At 39.9% G+C, this 15104-nt stretch overlaps 1 protein-coding gene across 5 annotated transcripts in view; it reads right to left on the minus strand.

Annotated features, from left to right (window-relative positions):
• Positions 1 to 4114: 4114 nt before the first annotated feature.
• The window catches only part of mbnl3 (muscleblind-like splicing regulator 3), a 36717-nt gene continuing 25727 nt past the window's right edge, over positions 4115 to 15104 (minus strand). For 2 of the 5 annotated variants that reach the window (XM_047354063.1, XM_047354062.1), the window contains 4 exons: positions 14195 to 14398; positions 13862 to 14101; positions 12927 to 13077; positions 4115 to 6546 (listed from right to left, as the gene is read on the minus strand). In XM_047354063.1, the coding sequence (XP_047210019.1) occupies positions 6404 to 6546; positions 12927 to 13077; positions 13862 to 14101; positions 14195 to 14398 (738 nt within the window). In that variant the 3' untranslated portion in view covers positions 4115 to 6403. Of the gene's footprint in view, positions 6547 to 8609; positions 8702 to 12926; positions 13078 to 13861; positions 14102 to 14194; positions 14399 to 15104 lie in introns of all 5 variants that reach the window. The other 3 variants (XM_047354064.1, XM_047354065.1, XR_007036400.1) reach the window with 3 other exon arrangements.

The following is a 15104-nucleotide window of genomic DNA, read 5'->3' on the forward strand; positions in this document are numbered from 1 at the left end:
AAGAAGATAAAGAATAAAAGAAAAAATAAAGGAATGAAGGGAGAGAGGGAGGGAGGGAGGAAAAAGTGTGCCAAACTGGCTTTCTCATTGTGCATTAAATATGCAAATATGTTCTTAGTGCATTTTTTCCACATTGAATACAGGTCCTTCTCAAAATATTAGCATATTGTGATAAAGTTCATTATTTTCCATAATGTCATGATGAGTTGGCAGGCCAATTGAGCACAGTGATACCATGGTCAGTAAACCATTTACCAGTGGTTTTGGCACTGTGAGCAGGTGCCAGGTCATGCTGAAAAATGAAATCTTCATCTCCATAAAGCTTTTCAGCAGATGGAAGCATGAAGTGCTCCAAAATCTCCTGATAGCTAGCTGCATTGACCCTGCCCTTGATAAAACACAGTGGACCAACACCAGCAGCTGACACGGCACCCCAGACCATCACTGACTGTGGGTACTTGACACTGGACCTCTGGCATTTTGGCATTTCCTTCTCCCCAGTCTTCCTCCAGACTCTGGCACCTTGATTTCCGAATGACATGCAGAATTTGCTTTCATCCGAAAAAAGTACTTTGGACCACTGAGCAACAGTCCAGTGCTGCGTCTCTGTAGCCCAGGTCAGGCGCTTCTGCCGCTGTTTCTGGTTCAAAAGTGGCTTGACCTGGGGAATGCGGCACCTGTAGCCCATTTCCTGCACACGCCTGTGCACGGTGGCTCTGGATGTTTCTACTCCAGACTCAGTCCACTGCTTCCGCAGGTCCCCCAAGGTCTGGAATCGGCCCTTCTCCACAATCTTCCTCAGGGTCCGGTCATCTCTTCTCGTTGTGCAGCGTTTTCTGCCACACTTTTTCCTTCCCACAGACTTCCCACTGAGGTGCCTTGATACAGCACTCTGGGAACAGCCTATTCGTTCAGAAATTTCTTTCTGTGTCTTACCCTCTTGCTTGAGGGTGTCAATAGTGGCCTTCTGGACAGCAGTCAGGTCGGCAGTCTTACCCATGATTGGGGTTTTGAGTGATGAACCAGGCTGGGAGTTTTAAAGGCCTCAGGAATCTTTTGCAGGTGTTTAGAGTTAACTCGTTGATTCAGATGATTAGGTTCATAGCTCGTTTAGAGACCATTTTAAAGATATGTTAATTTTGTGAGATAGGAATTTTGGGTTTTCATGAGCTGTATGCCAAAATCATCCGTATTAAGACAATAAAAGACCTGAAATATTTCAGTTAGTGTGCAATGAATCTAAAATATATGAATGTTAAATTTTCATCATGACATTATGGAAAATAATGAACTTTATCACAATATGCTAATATTTTGAGAAGGACCTGTACAGGTAGAAAAAACTAGTGGCATTAAAAACAGGATCAACCAAACAACATGTGCTGAAAAAGAAATTTTAGACCGCTACAAAATTTAGTAAAAATGTAGATTTGTAATTTTTTGAGCACCCACAACTTCAGGTTTGCAAGCTTGCACATTTAATTTAAGTCTTAGTTTTGCCAATTAAATATTTCTGTGCCATCAGGCTCTGTTTTACAAGCTGTGCATCAAAAATACTCTGCCTATATTCACCCCCACATGCATACACAAAACTCACATGCCCTCAATCCTTTTCTGTTTCTGTTTCTAATAAACATCCTGGTCACACGTTACACCTGTGACTAAACCCATGCATGTTAGTATGTTTGCAGCACATCGTGTAAAACTGAGCCAAAGTCTGATTTGCAAAAGCAAAGTCCAAAGTGAGACATATGTGAGTTGATGGAAATAAACTTTGGACAAATTTCCAAAAGGTTTCTTACAGATACATAACCTGTTTATGTCTTTATATTTAATGTTCCATAAAGAAATTATTTTCTGCTGCATTTGCACCTCGAACAGCACAATTCTGATCTAAATTTTCTAAAGGTGAAAAATATTTGTTTGTAGCCACACCACATAATGACATTAAATATAAATCTATATAACAATACATACATTTTATACATCTTAACACAATATCATCATGGTACCTCTGAATTAGTTTATATATGGTGATAGTAACATTTCAGCATGCCTGTCTTTCAGGGGGGCACATGTATAGTTTTTGCATTAGGTACATTCACAACACATCAACATTATCTAAAATGAATAATGTTCAGTGGGAAATGCTGGAATATCTGCAGCACTTAAAAACAACCAAATCTGTGTGAAATTCATTTTCTCACATTTTATCCACTTACACCCACCACTCACTGGTTTATTTCTTTCTTACAGAGACAATAAGACAGCACAGCTGTCTCTGAGAAGAAACTAGAAACAACGTCCTAAATGAGAGACAGGTCTTTGAGCACTGGTTACTTCGTCCGGTGTTTCACCATTGATGGATTAAGAAGACTTGAAAGAGGCACATTTGAATTTGGATGAAAATGGTTTCCGCCCGGTTTTCCAAGTTAAGTCTTACACACAAACAAAGCAGTTTCCTTTCAGTGAAAATAACGTGTTTTGTATTTTTTTAACCCCTTACTTCTGATTTATTTCTTCCATTTTCTCTCTTCGCCACGACCCCACTCTGAAGCTTCATAATTCAACTCTGACAATTTTGACAGAAAGGACATAGCAGTAGAAAAGGTGATGATATAAAGTCAGACACGACATTTTCAAGTTCTAAGATTTCTCCCTGAAGTGCCTTTAAACAATATTCTTGTGCCACTTATTCACTTAAAAAGCAGCATGAAACTAAGAATACCACAAAGAAGTTTCCTTTTTAAGATGGATCTCTGCTTTCAACATTTATACATTATTTGGAGGAATTACCTTGGGTATTGCAATAAATGGGCAACTTCTTGCATATACAGACTTTAGGCACAACATTAGGAAACAAATCCAGCTCCTGTCTTGTGCAATGGCTGACATCAGATGGAACAAAGATGTAACTGGTTACGGTTTGCAGTCTTTGAACTGACTCCAGATTATAATTGAGTTGTTAAAAGATTTATGTTGAAGAAAGGGTTTAAAAATTAAATACTGGAGGAATAAAGACGAATGAACTCTTTCTTTTTAGTTATCATACTATTAACCCTCACAAAAAAAGCTCAATGTACAAAATGCGTAAATGTTAATAACTGAGCAGTCAAATCCACAACTAGAGACAGGCCCCCTAATGTAGAACATTAATTAAGGCAGTTTGCTTTTCAATCAGTGTTTATCAGGTCCACAACACTGGACAGTATTAAACCAGAAATCAGCCTGACCGTTGAAGCCTGTTGCAGGGACATCGAGGTTAGGTCTTATAGAGGAGGTGGGCTCCCCACTAGGTGGGTGAGGGTTGATACATACTGGTGTCAGTGAATAAGAATGATATAAATTAGAACTAGCCATGATGGTCTCATGGAAAGGCTAGACCATCAGCATTATTGTAACGCCATTGGCAGCAAGCTGTTATAAAGATCTTGTCTTGCTGCAGCACTGGCTGCATCCAAGCCATGCTCTCCATGCTGATAAATACAGCAACAAGTTTAGGCCCCTAGCAAATAGAAGTGGGTATGTGTGGCCCTCTTTGCTGAAATAAGGCAACCAGCTGTGGAAAGGGGCGCGCCCCCTCCAAATTGCGCCTAGGCTCATTTTTGCTTGTTGGTGGGAGACTAAAAAAAGCTGTGGAGATTTTCTGACTGCAGTTTAAATGCAAGCTATTTCTGTTAGTGTGTCAAACAAAAGCCGTGGCCTTGTATTTAGCATAGAGGAGAAGCCTTGGTGCGACTGGCTCACAGAGATCACAGAAAAATACACAGATTTTGGGTTTGTGCATAATTCCTTCATACCAGCTCGGGGGGCATTTGTGGCGCTTGGAAGGATTTTGTGTGGCCCCCAACTACAATTTAACAATGGTACAAATTTGGCCAGGGGCTGCACGGTGGTGCAGGTGGTAGCCTGCAGCACAGGGTCCAGGGTTCGACTCCCAATCGGGGGTCTTTCTGCATGGAGTTTACATGTTCTCCCCGTGCATGCGTGGGTTCTCACCGGGTACTCCGGCTTCCTGCCACAGTCCAAAGACATGCCTGTTAGGTTAATTGGTCTCTCTAAATTGCCCGTTAGGTGTGTAAATGAGTGTGTGCATGGTTGATTGTGTGTTGCCCTGCGATGGACTGGTGACCTGTCCAGGGTGTACCCCGCCTCCCTCCCATAGACTGCTGGAGATATGCACCAGCTTCACCGCAACCCACTATGGAAGAAGCGGTATAAAAGATGACTGACTGACAAATTTGGCTGCCAGCACAGCTAGCTGATACAGATGGACACCTTTTAACATTTTGAGAGAGATTTTTGCTGTTAGGCATATCACTAAGGATTTGTCATTTATTAATTGCATTTTTGGCTTTCATTTTAATTTCCTAATTAGTAGGACCAGAAGCATCCGGCACATTTTACTCAAACGTAGACCTAGCTGGACCTATTGTTTAACCTTGAATAAATACAGCAAGCCTTTTCAATGTAAAGAAGCTCTTCTTGCCAGTCAGAATAGAGTAATCTTTTTCTGAACCAAGCAAATAAAAAAAACAAAAATTTATCAGAGACATTTTAATGTCTCAGATCTACAATGATTTAAAGATCACTTTTCTACTAAAATAATTGTTACAATTTTGGTCCTTGTGGCAAAAAGATTGGACACCATTGCTCCATACTGCATTCAACAAATTTGTAGTCTGAGGTCAGGGTTAGCTGGAGGAGTGGGTTTGTTTTCTTGGCTTGACGAATCAACTTCCTATTAATTTGTGTTTGGTCAGTTATTTCACTGTTGGAGTCAGTCTTACTGTTAAAAAAACTTGATTATCCTTTAAATGACATCACATTTGTATGAAAAATCTCCTCTGCCATTGCCAAACAGCTTCCTCATCGGAAAAACAAGGCTCGTCATCAATGGAGAAAAATCTAGATGTAGACGGATATCCAGAGGTGATTCTGGAAACAAAGACAATCCCGTATCTCCAGCCACATTGGCTGACTTGCAGCAAATGATGGTTGAGGAATGGGATGGCCTCCCACAGCAGTGTGTGACCAAGCTGGTGATCAGCATGGGGAGGAGATACCAGGCTGCTGTGGTTCTTTCACTTATTACTGAGGCCCCTGTTAAAAAATGTATTAAATTGCCAATGTGTATTGTTTCTTCAAATTTCAATCACCCAGTCCAATAAATAACATTAAACAAGAGTAAGAAGCAGAATAAGTTGTCTTATTGGCAGATAAGATTTTCATAAGCACAACCAACACACTAAACACTTTTCCTTACAAATGTGGCTGCATTTATTAGGAATAAACAGGCTTTCCCATGGTATATAGTTTATAGCCAACAAGCATTGGTAAAATAAACATCAACAACAGACAAATGTTCTTAATTTTGTGCCAAGAATGGAAAATGTAGGGAAATTTTGCAGATTAAGTGGGAATAGATGTGATACCCAAGGTGGTAGCATTGGTACAGGATATACAGCAAACAAAAAGTGGGTGTAAAGGGGTATAAAAACCCTCCTATCTGGCTCTTAAACTTAAATTGAATACATCCTAATTTGATATATTTCTGTAATGCTTCATATTTAAGTAATGGCTCACGTGCTGCTTGAATCCAGATAATTACAATTAAAACTAGGAAAAAATCTAATTTAAATCATACAATTCCTGGAACCGATCCGTGAACACCAATATTGTTCAATAAAATCTTCCTCCATTAGAATCCTCCAGCTGATATGCAACAATTGATATTGCCTTTAATTTTAAATATGGACATCTCTTAATCTTTGCTGTTTTTAAATAGTTTTTAGAAACCAGGTCTTCTCCGCTGCTCAGCAGAAAACTCAAAGGCACAAACAAATCATCAACAGCTTCTTTCTGACATTTCAATAGGTGTCAGATGAAATAAACTGAATGACATACAACACATGGTACAACACATAGTAAGTTTTTCGACATCCTCAAACCTAAATGTCATGTTATGAAACATTCTTCCATTTTTAAAACAAGTCATGGTTGTAGACCAGCCGCAGGTCCATTTGTAGCTCCAATGTTCTGAATATCCAGAATGAACTTATCTTACTTTGGATCAGTCAGGTGTGTTGGGCTGCCCCAGGTAATGGCTGCAACCCATAAAGGGCATTTAGTCTTGAACGTGTGCGTGTGTTTGTGTGCACACGTTTAAAGTGTGGTTGTGTATGGCTGTCAGAACGAGGGAGCTCTATTGCTCATTGCGTCAGTATGCATCGTTATGGCTGCAGTAAAGCAGCGTTATTGAGTTCAGGCTTGTATTGCGTGAACCATTGCAGCTTTTTTTTATTTTAGAAACATTGTATAAGAAGTTTCACACTGAAACTCATTCAGTGTGCACTGTGGGTGAGGCACATGTTTGCTGGAGAGCTGCAGGTTTTCAGGGACTCTAACTGGGGTTTCGTGAAAGGCTTACTGAGTTTATTCCCACTGGGGCCGCCACCAGCAGTTTGGGGACAGGGCAGAAATGGTTTTCCATGGGAACGCAGTGCAGCTCCACTGGTTCAGAGGTCAGAAGCTCTGAGGAGTCTACTGAAAGAAGCAGAAAGCAGGGAGAAATGAGGAGCATTCAGATTTAAAGACAATGGGCTTCTAAAATTATGGCTGCATTTAATGATAACACTGATATAACAGTGAGGTTGTTTTTCCTGTAAGTCAGATACTTAATGAAGTTTAATGTCACACTCAAGATCCCCCTGTCAAACTTTAAATACATCATACAACTCTATATACTGAGATCACTGAATATGTACGGTTTCACAACATGCAGCCAGGGCTGCAGAACCAAAGAACCTACAAGTAGGGCTAACCCCACACACAGCTCTGAGCTCTTTGTGGCAATCCTCATGGCCTGCTCTCGAAATGCGCTCAGTGCTTTAAATAAAAGCAAAGTATTGTGCACCACCCTCAACATGTTATTATCTGCAACAGATTCTGCTGATCAACATATTTGTCTGATCAGACAGATCCTGGAGGATGATGTGCTGTCGCTGCTCTGTTCACATCACAGACTGTGCTGCTGTTTGCTTTGCATAAATTCTTTTTTGTGGTTTTAATCTTTCTTTGGGTTTTCTTTGAGTCTTTTTTACTTTAGCTGCTTTTTTACTCCTGTTCAGTCCAGTACTTGACCATTTTTCAGAGGAATGTCTTTTTGGTTTGTTAAACCACTTAACTCCAAATCCCAAGTGATAAACCAGTTTTGTTTTCATATATAACAGACAACTTAGCTAAAAACAAAGTTAAATTGCATTTTTGGGCCCTCTATTAAAAGCAGCCCCTTACAAAAACACAATTTCTTCCCAGAAAACATATTTTATAAGTAAGGTGATTTCTAAAGACAATTCTTGGCTAAAAACCTGGCATACAGTAGATGAGACAGAGAAGGATGATGAAGGATCATGTTCCTTAGTTAGGTCTCTGTTGTCTTTTTTTCTACTCTTCAATATGTCCATCCATTACACGTTAGTTGTCTACTCTCCTCTTTTTATATAACCAGTCTGAGCTACAAAATTCAGTAATAATGCCTTCATGGTGGGGTAAAAGGACACGACTGCAACCCAGTCAAACCTCTGAAAGGCCTTCAGAAGCCCTGAAGAAATATTGATCAAGACATCTTTAAAAAAATTGCAAGAAAGCGTGGCTCCTCGCAGGCAAAATATAAAAAAAATAAAGGTGATTTAAAACCTTACCTCAAGTAAGAAAGTAGGCAGATATAAATCGATAGAGATACAAAATAGATATACAAATCTAATTAGGAATTTTTGTTATTTTACTTTGACTTACGTGAGAAAGTGCATAGCCCTGTAAACGTATTTATCCCATTGACCTTTTTCACATTTTATCGCATTACAATCACAAGCCTCAATGTATTTTCTTTGGATTTTGTGTTGTGATCAGTCACAGGCATGAGGTAGTGCATAATTGTGAAGTACAAAGAAAATGATAATTAAGTTTCACATTATTTTTACAAATAAAATTCTGAAAAGAGTGACATGCAATTATATATAGCTCCCACTACTCCAATGCCCCTAAATAAAAACACATCCCACTTATGAGTAATTTAATCTCAGCATAAATACAGTTGTTCTGTGAAGGCCTGTGAGACATTTTAGAGAACATTTTGAACAAACAGAATCATTCAAGCTGTATAAATATGAAACTGCGAATAAGTGAGACTTTTTCAGATCGTTGCTTTAAATTTAGGCATATTTATAATGGTAGATCTCTGAGAAAGTCTAGATTAATTAAAATAGGTTGTTTTTTTGTCAATTTGAGCAACAGAATTAAAAAGTTCTCAGTTCAATTGAGGTTCTTCCTTCCTCTCAACAATTAACACCTGTTAGTTATGTCACTGAGTAAGACTTTGTGATGTGGTTAAACACCAAACTAGGAGACGTCACTGATAAAACTGTTTCCCATTTTACGAATTTCCTGTGTTTATTTCCCCTTCTGACAAAAGACTAAAATGTGATGACAGATGAAATGTGAACAGAACTCAGTACAAGCAGATGATTCTTTAAACTAATAAATAAAAAGAGACAGTGAGCAGGACCTACAGAGCTAAAATAAAACAGGACTGAAATGAAAGAGCAAACCTGATTCGAGGCGGCGGATTCAGCGAAAGGAACATTGGTGACGGGGGTCGAGGCCGACGAAACAGTGGAGGTGGCACCGTGCATCATGGGAACTTTAATTCAGGCGAGTCAGACGAAAGACAGAGGAACGGGAATGTGGTAGGGAAGGGAGGGGAGGGGGGGAGGAGGAACAGGAATGATATGGTTATCATGGCAAAATGTGAAGAGTAAAAAAAAAATTATGGATTACAAGTGATGTAGATGAGTTTAAACGAATATCAGGAGACATGCAAACAAAAGAAGAGAAAGAAAAATACATATTTTATTAGCTAACTACTTATCAAATAAAATACTAACCAACAAATAATTAACCAAACAAGGAGACACACAACCATACAATCTGATCAGACTGGAGAATCTGATAATTGTATTTAATGAACTGAGTATGTGTATGAGAGGAGCAAATGATGCATAAAAATACATATTTTCAGCTATATGACCGCTTTAACGCAACTAGAAGTTACATAAAGGTAAAGATGGGCTGTTTCTTTCTAGAGTTTAGGGCCAGAAACACATCCTGCCAACAGACATGATTCTGGGCTTCCTTTCAGATGGGCCCATGCCACTCTGCCCTCCTTCCTCACTCTCCGTTGATCTTCTCCGGGTCTGCTTAAGTCCTGTTCTTACAGTCATGATTAAAAAACAATTATTTGAATTTAACTTCCAATATACAAAAACACGATATACACTATATTGCCAAAATCATTGATTTCAGGTGTCCCCATAACTTCCACAGATGTATAAAATCCAACACCTCGACAGGCTGATTGCTTCTACAAACAGTTGTAAAAGAATGGGTCACTCTTAGGAGTTTAGTAGATTTTAGAGTGGTACCATGATAGGATGCCAGCTGTGCAATACGTCTACTTTCCTCACTACTAAATATTTCACAGCTAGCGGTTAGTGGTCTTCAGATTCCATCCAAACCTTACATCGTCAAGTCAATAAAGCATGGAGCAACTAAACTCTAGAGTGGAGACGTGATCTCTGGCATGTCCCTTAGTCAGGCAATCCAATGACCGTGTCTGGTTTTTTTGTTGTCAGGTGAACTTCACTTGCTTGGCTGCACTGTGTCAAAGGAAGAGAAGCTTCTGCATTCCAAGCATACCAAAACAGTTTGGACAATTTTATGCTCCCAGCTTTATTGGACCAGTTTGTGGATTTGTGGACCTTTATGACCCTACATGACTACGCAACAACACACAAAGCAAGTTCCTTTAAGATACAGTATATATGAGCGAGTCTGATATAGACAAACTTGTCCGGTCTGTCTGTTGTCCTGACCTCAAGCTTTTAGAACACCTTTGAGATAAAATAAAGTGGACACCGCGAGCCTGAAGCTTGTCATCCAACATCAGCGTCTGACCTCATAAATGTGCCTTTAGAAGAATTGTTAAAACATCCCTGTAAATCCACTCCTAAACCTTGTGCAAAGCCTTTGCAGAACAGCTAAAGATGTTATAGCTGCAATGGGTCCAAAGGCTCACAATAAACCCTAGAAATTAATGGGATGAGGCCACAACTAAGCACAATCTATGATTCCACAGCTTTTACAGCCAGTTTTAGTCTTTAAAGTGGTTTTCTTGATTTTATCAGCACCTCACATCATTGTGGAGGAATTTCAGTTCACTCTTTTCAACAACATTGTGTCATTGCTTAAAGAATCCAGTCTGGGACAAGTTTTAGTTGTCAGACAAAGGATTTCACATTTGACTGTACAGGACTTTGGCATACAGACACGTTCATGGTTCCTGTAGCAACGAAACAAGCCCAAATCATCACCCACCATCCACTATTATGCTTGACAGTTGCAACAGTGTGTTGTGTTGCCAGATTGTGTTAGTAGGGACGAGGCTTTCTCCTGGTAGCTTTTCCAAACAAGCGGTACTCTCTCAGTTTTTTCGTAACTTTCCTCTAATGGGGTTTAACATTTAAATTGCCTACTGAAGCCTACAAAGTCCAAGTTGTCACTGTGTCCCCTCCTGGGAAGTTTGGAGTCTATTAGAAATTGTAATCATTCTCACTGTAGAATTATGGACTTCAAATAGTTTGGAAATGGCTTTATGGTATTTCTTAAGATAAGTGCCAGTGCCTTACCTTCTTGAAATTGTGTTAATACATATCTGAATGCTCCAGACCACACTGCCTCTGTTTTAATAGAGGTGATCACATTAGCTGATATCGTGTGAACTGGCTGCTACCTTCTTAATTAAATCCAATAGAGTCATGAGAATTTATTTTTAATAGAAAACAACAGTGTGGAATCTATTGTGTGGTTCTGTCATTTGAAGGTAGATATAAATACATTTATGGCCTGCTGCAGACAACAAGTTGATTTGTTTTCGTCCACAAGTCGATTATAGGGGATCTTCTCATGATGCAGCAACATCTGAAACTAGTAATGGTGCTGATCAATAGCCATGTCTTAAATCTATACAAGAGGCCAGGCCTCTGATTAGTGTGGAAAATGTCACACTCAAGATCCTCCTATCAAACTTTAAATACATCATACAACTCTATATATTGAGATCACGGGCTATGTGCGGTTTCAGAACATGCAGTCAGGGCTGCAGAACCAAAGAACCTACTAGGGCTAACCCCACACACAGCTCTGAGCTCTTTGTGGCAATCCTCATGGCCTGCTCTCGAAATGCGCTCAGTGCTTTAAATAAAAGCAAAGTATTGTGCACCACCCTCAACATGTTATTATCTGCAACAGATTCTGCTGATCAACATATTTGTCTGATCAGACAGATCCTGGAGGATGATGTGCTGTCGCTGCTCTGTTCACATCACAGACTGTGCTGCTGTTTGCTTTGCATAAATTCTTTTTTGTGGTTTTAATCTTTCTTTGGGTTTTCTTTGAGTCTTTTTTACTTTAGCTGCTTTTTTATTCCTGTTCAGTCCAGTACCTGACCATTTTTCAGAGGAATGTAATTGTGGTTTGTTAACCAATTAACTCCAAACCCAAAGTGATAAACCAGTTTTGTTTTAGTGTGGAAAATTCAGGGAGTTTTAGTAGGGTTGGATGGATTTTCCTTCTGTTAAATCCCCCTTTTAAATGCGTAAAACCAGTAATATTATGGAGCTCGTGCAGAGAATCAACACATTTTTAAATGCTCAAAACAGTTGGTACAATGAATTTCCCAAAACGTATCCTTAATGAACATTTCCCACTGGAACATACAATTGAAACCAGATTTTTCATGCACTGCTTAAAATAAATTTTTTCCTTACTGCTGGACATTAAATCAGAAAAAGACCTTTACTGTTTTATGTCCTTTTGGATTAAAAAACTTGTTTCTATTTGCAAACTTTTAGAGTATCTTCCACATGTTTTTGACAATAGTTCGCCTAAATTTTGGCCAATTCCTCCAGACAGAACTGGTATAACTGGGTCAGGTTTGTAGGCTTCCCTGCTCACACACCTTCTCACCTCTGTGCACAATTTTTCTGTGAGACTGAGATCAGGGCTTGGCGATGGCAACTCCAAAACGTTGACTTTCTTATCCTTAAAAAAATTGCAACCAACTACACTTAGGGTCATTGTCCATTTGGAAGACCCATTCATGGCTAATCTGTACCTTCCTGGCTGATTTCATATAATTTAGTTTTAATATTTCCACTAATTGTTCTTTCCTCATGATTCCACCCACTTTGTGAAGTGGACCATTCCCTCCTGCACCAAAAAAACAAAATCACTTGCAAAACATGATGCAGCCCCCCCCTGTGTGGAATGGTGTTCTTAAGCATTATCCCTTTGGCTCCAAAATGTGACAAACATTTCAATTTTAGTTTCATCAGAACACACAGCAAATGTCTCCACACATTAGCTCTTTATCCCTGAGTGTATTTGCAAACCGTAATCTGACTTTTAATGTTGCTTTTAAATACATGACTTCTTCCTTCCTGAGTGGCCTTACAGCCCATTTCTATACAGGAATTATTTCACTGAGCATAATGACTCCTTCTTACCAGCTACAGAAAGCATCTTCACGAGACCTTTTTTACATTCCCATTATGTTTATATTTGCTTGTAATCGTTACCCAAGTATGAACCGGACTTGCGGAGGTCCACAATTCTCTTCCTGATATCTTGATTGATCTCTTTTCATTTTTGCCAGATGTCACACAAGGGCGATGTGTTTGAGGTGTTGCCTTAAAATATTGTAAATGTCTGCACTCCTCCATGCAGAGCGATTTCTTTAAAAACATCAGGTTTATGCTTCAGTGTTTGACTGGTGGACCCTGATATTGCTGATGCATCCAGAGACTCACCAGTGGGGATGAAGGCTGGTTGCTGGAGCTGCATGTTAGCCAGGGCTTGCTGGTAGTGGAACATGCTAGGGTTGAAGACTGCAGCAGCTCCATTGCTCTTCTCTAAGATCGGCCTCTTTGGCAGCGAATGTACGGCGCCTGGAGCTAAAGCCTGGCCAGGTGGAGAGTTAACGAGAGGAAAAGACATGCTGTATTTCAACAGCCTTTGTATCTATAGATAATAAATACTTCAAAACGTACCTCTAAACAATTTCTAAGGTAATATCTGGATAATTATAAAACTGTCTCTGCTACAGCTCCTTAGATTGTAAGTATTTTTACAGCCACAAGAGGGCACTGCAGCACAAAATGTGAACTGAAAGGATGCAGTACCGCCTACAGGTCTAATGAAAAGTAGAACAATAACAGCAAGTCTTTTGTCTCTAAAAGGGGCACTGCTGAAGCATCTAACTAGGATCACATGAGGCACTCATGAGTAAAATGCAAATGAAATTATCCACATGGGATTAAATTGCTGTGGGATGTAATGCCTGCCTAACCCTGAGATATGTTTAGCTATATTTGATTTATCTCAGGTCAAATGATTTGTAGACAGAGGTAGTTGTACAGAACAACCAGCAGAAATTCAGTATACGGCATTAGGCAACAAAAACAAAAAGGAAAGTAGAACATGATCCGATTCCTGTGCTTGGTGATTCTTGTCCCTTGTTTAAAAACATATTCTGGACATATAGCTAGCTTCAAGATAGCTCAGGGATACTGTTGAAGGCAAGCTTTAGTAACAAATGTATAGATATAGAATAAAGCAAGAGAATATGTTCTAGTGGAAGGAAATGCACCATGTAAAATGATCAAAAATATATCAACATTTTGCACCCCTAGAAGGACAAAGAATTTCCAGCAGGTGTTCTTATCGGATCCTGGGAAGAACTCACCAAGGGTGCAGGCGCTGTGTTTTGACTGGCTTGGTGCTGTGAAGCCTTGATCCTGGCCTGCAGGTGAGCCGGTGGGTGAAAGTACTTGCACTTGTCCCGGCTGCAGCGGCCCTTTATGTAGTCCATGCAAACAATGACGGAGTTTTCGCTGCAGTCCACCATGCCGGCCTCCAGAGGGTGAGCATAGCGGCAGTCGCTCTCACCCCGTGTGCAGTTACCTCGCTGGAATTCTCTGCAAACCTGCCAGGGCCACCGGGAACGCTGGTCAACATCTCCTTTTTATGGGGCTTTGACTAAACATAGAAACACAGCAACTGCACATGGGCTGCATACCTCAAGCTTGTCTGTGCGAGCGTGCTTTTGTGCCGAGGATCCATTGCCCATTGCTGTCAGACTGGTGGGACTCCCAGGGACAAGAAGGGGAGTGCTGGGCAGCAGCTCAGGCATCAGGCCCATGGCTGGGCCCATGTGGCTCAGATAAGGACTGAATGCCATGCTGGGACCTGTGGCCAGGGAAGGTGTCACTGGAAAGGTTGTCTTGGAGCAAAATGAACCACAGGAAAAAAGAGATAACATTAATAACAACGCAAAAAGAGCAATTCAGTTATCTAAAGCTATATCTGATTACTTCAGGCATTTAAAGAAGTCTACAGCTGAAAATACTCTAAATAGCTCAGTATTGTGGAGAGATGCTCAGGGAGATGTCAGGGGTGACTGGCATCAGCAGATTTTCAGCGGTCCTGAGCAGTGAACTGCTGGTCAGAAACTCAAAAAAATCTCATCTTTTCACTGATCAGTGAATTCATCATGCAAGGCTGTGGTAACAACACTCTTTGGTGTGGACGCTGTTACTAAGAGAAGAAGAGTCAAAGTTTTGTATTTTCAGTATTAGTGACATGTTCAGAAATACAGTCAGAGATATAAGAGGTTATATAGAAGTTATTCAGGTTGCTGCATAACGACTTGGTCTTTTACAGCCTTAATAATACTAAAACCTGCTGAATTCATTCACAAATAGCTTTAAAAATACTAGACAAGAAACTTCTTTGTTAGCATCATTGAACTATACTATCTAACTGGTTGCTGTTTAATGTACAAACATATTACATGGTTTAAGTGCACCAGCAGTATGCCAGTACATTAGATTAACAACTGGTAATTCTACCACAGATACCACAAAAGCAGTGAGCTGATTTATTCAGAAAGCAGCTTATTGTATAAAATTGTCTGCTTCGGTCAGAAA

Source organism: Girardinichthys multiradiatus, chromosome 23, assembly GCF_021462225.1.
Source record: "Girardinichthys multiradiatus isolate DD_20200921_A chromosome 23, DD_fGirMul_XY1, whole genome shotgun sequence".
NCBI lineage: Eukaryota > Metazoa > Chordata > Actinopteri > Cyprinodontiformes > Goodeidae > Girardinichthys > Girardinichthys multiradiatus.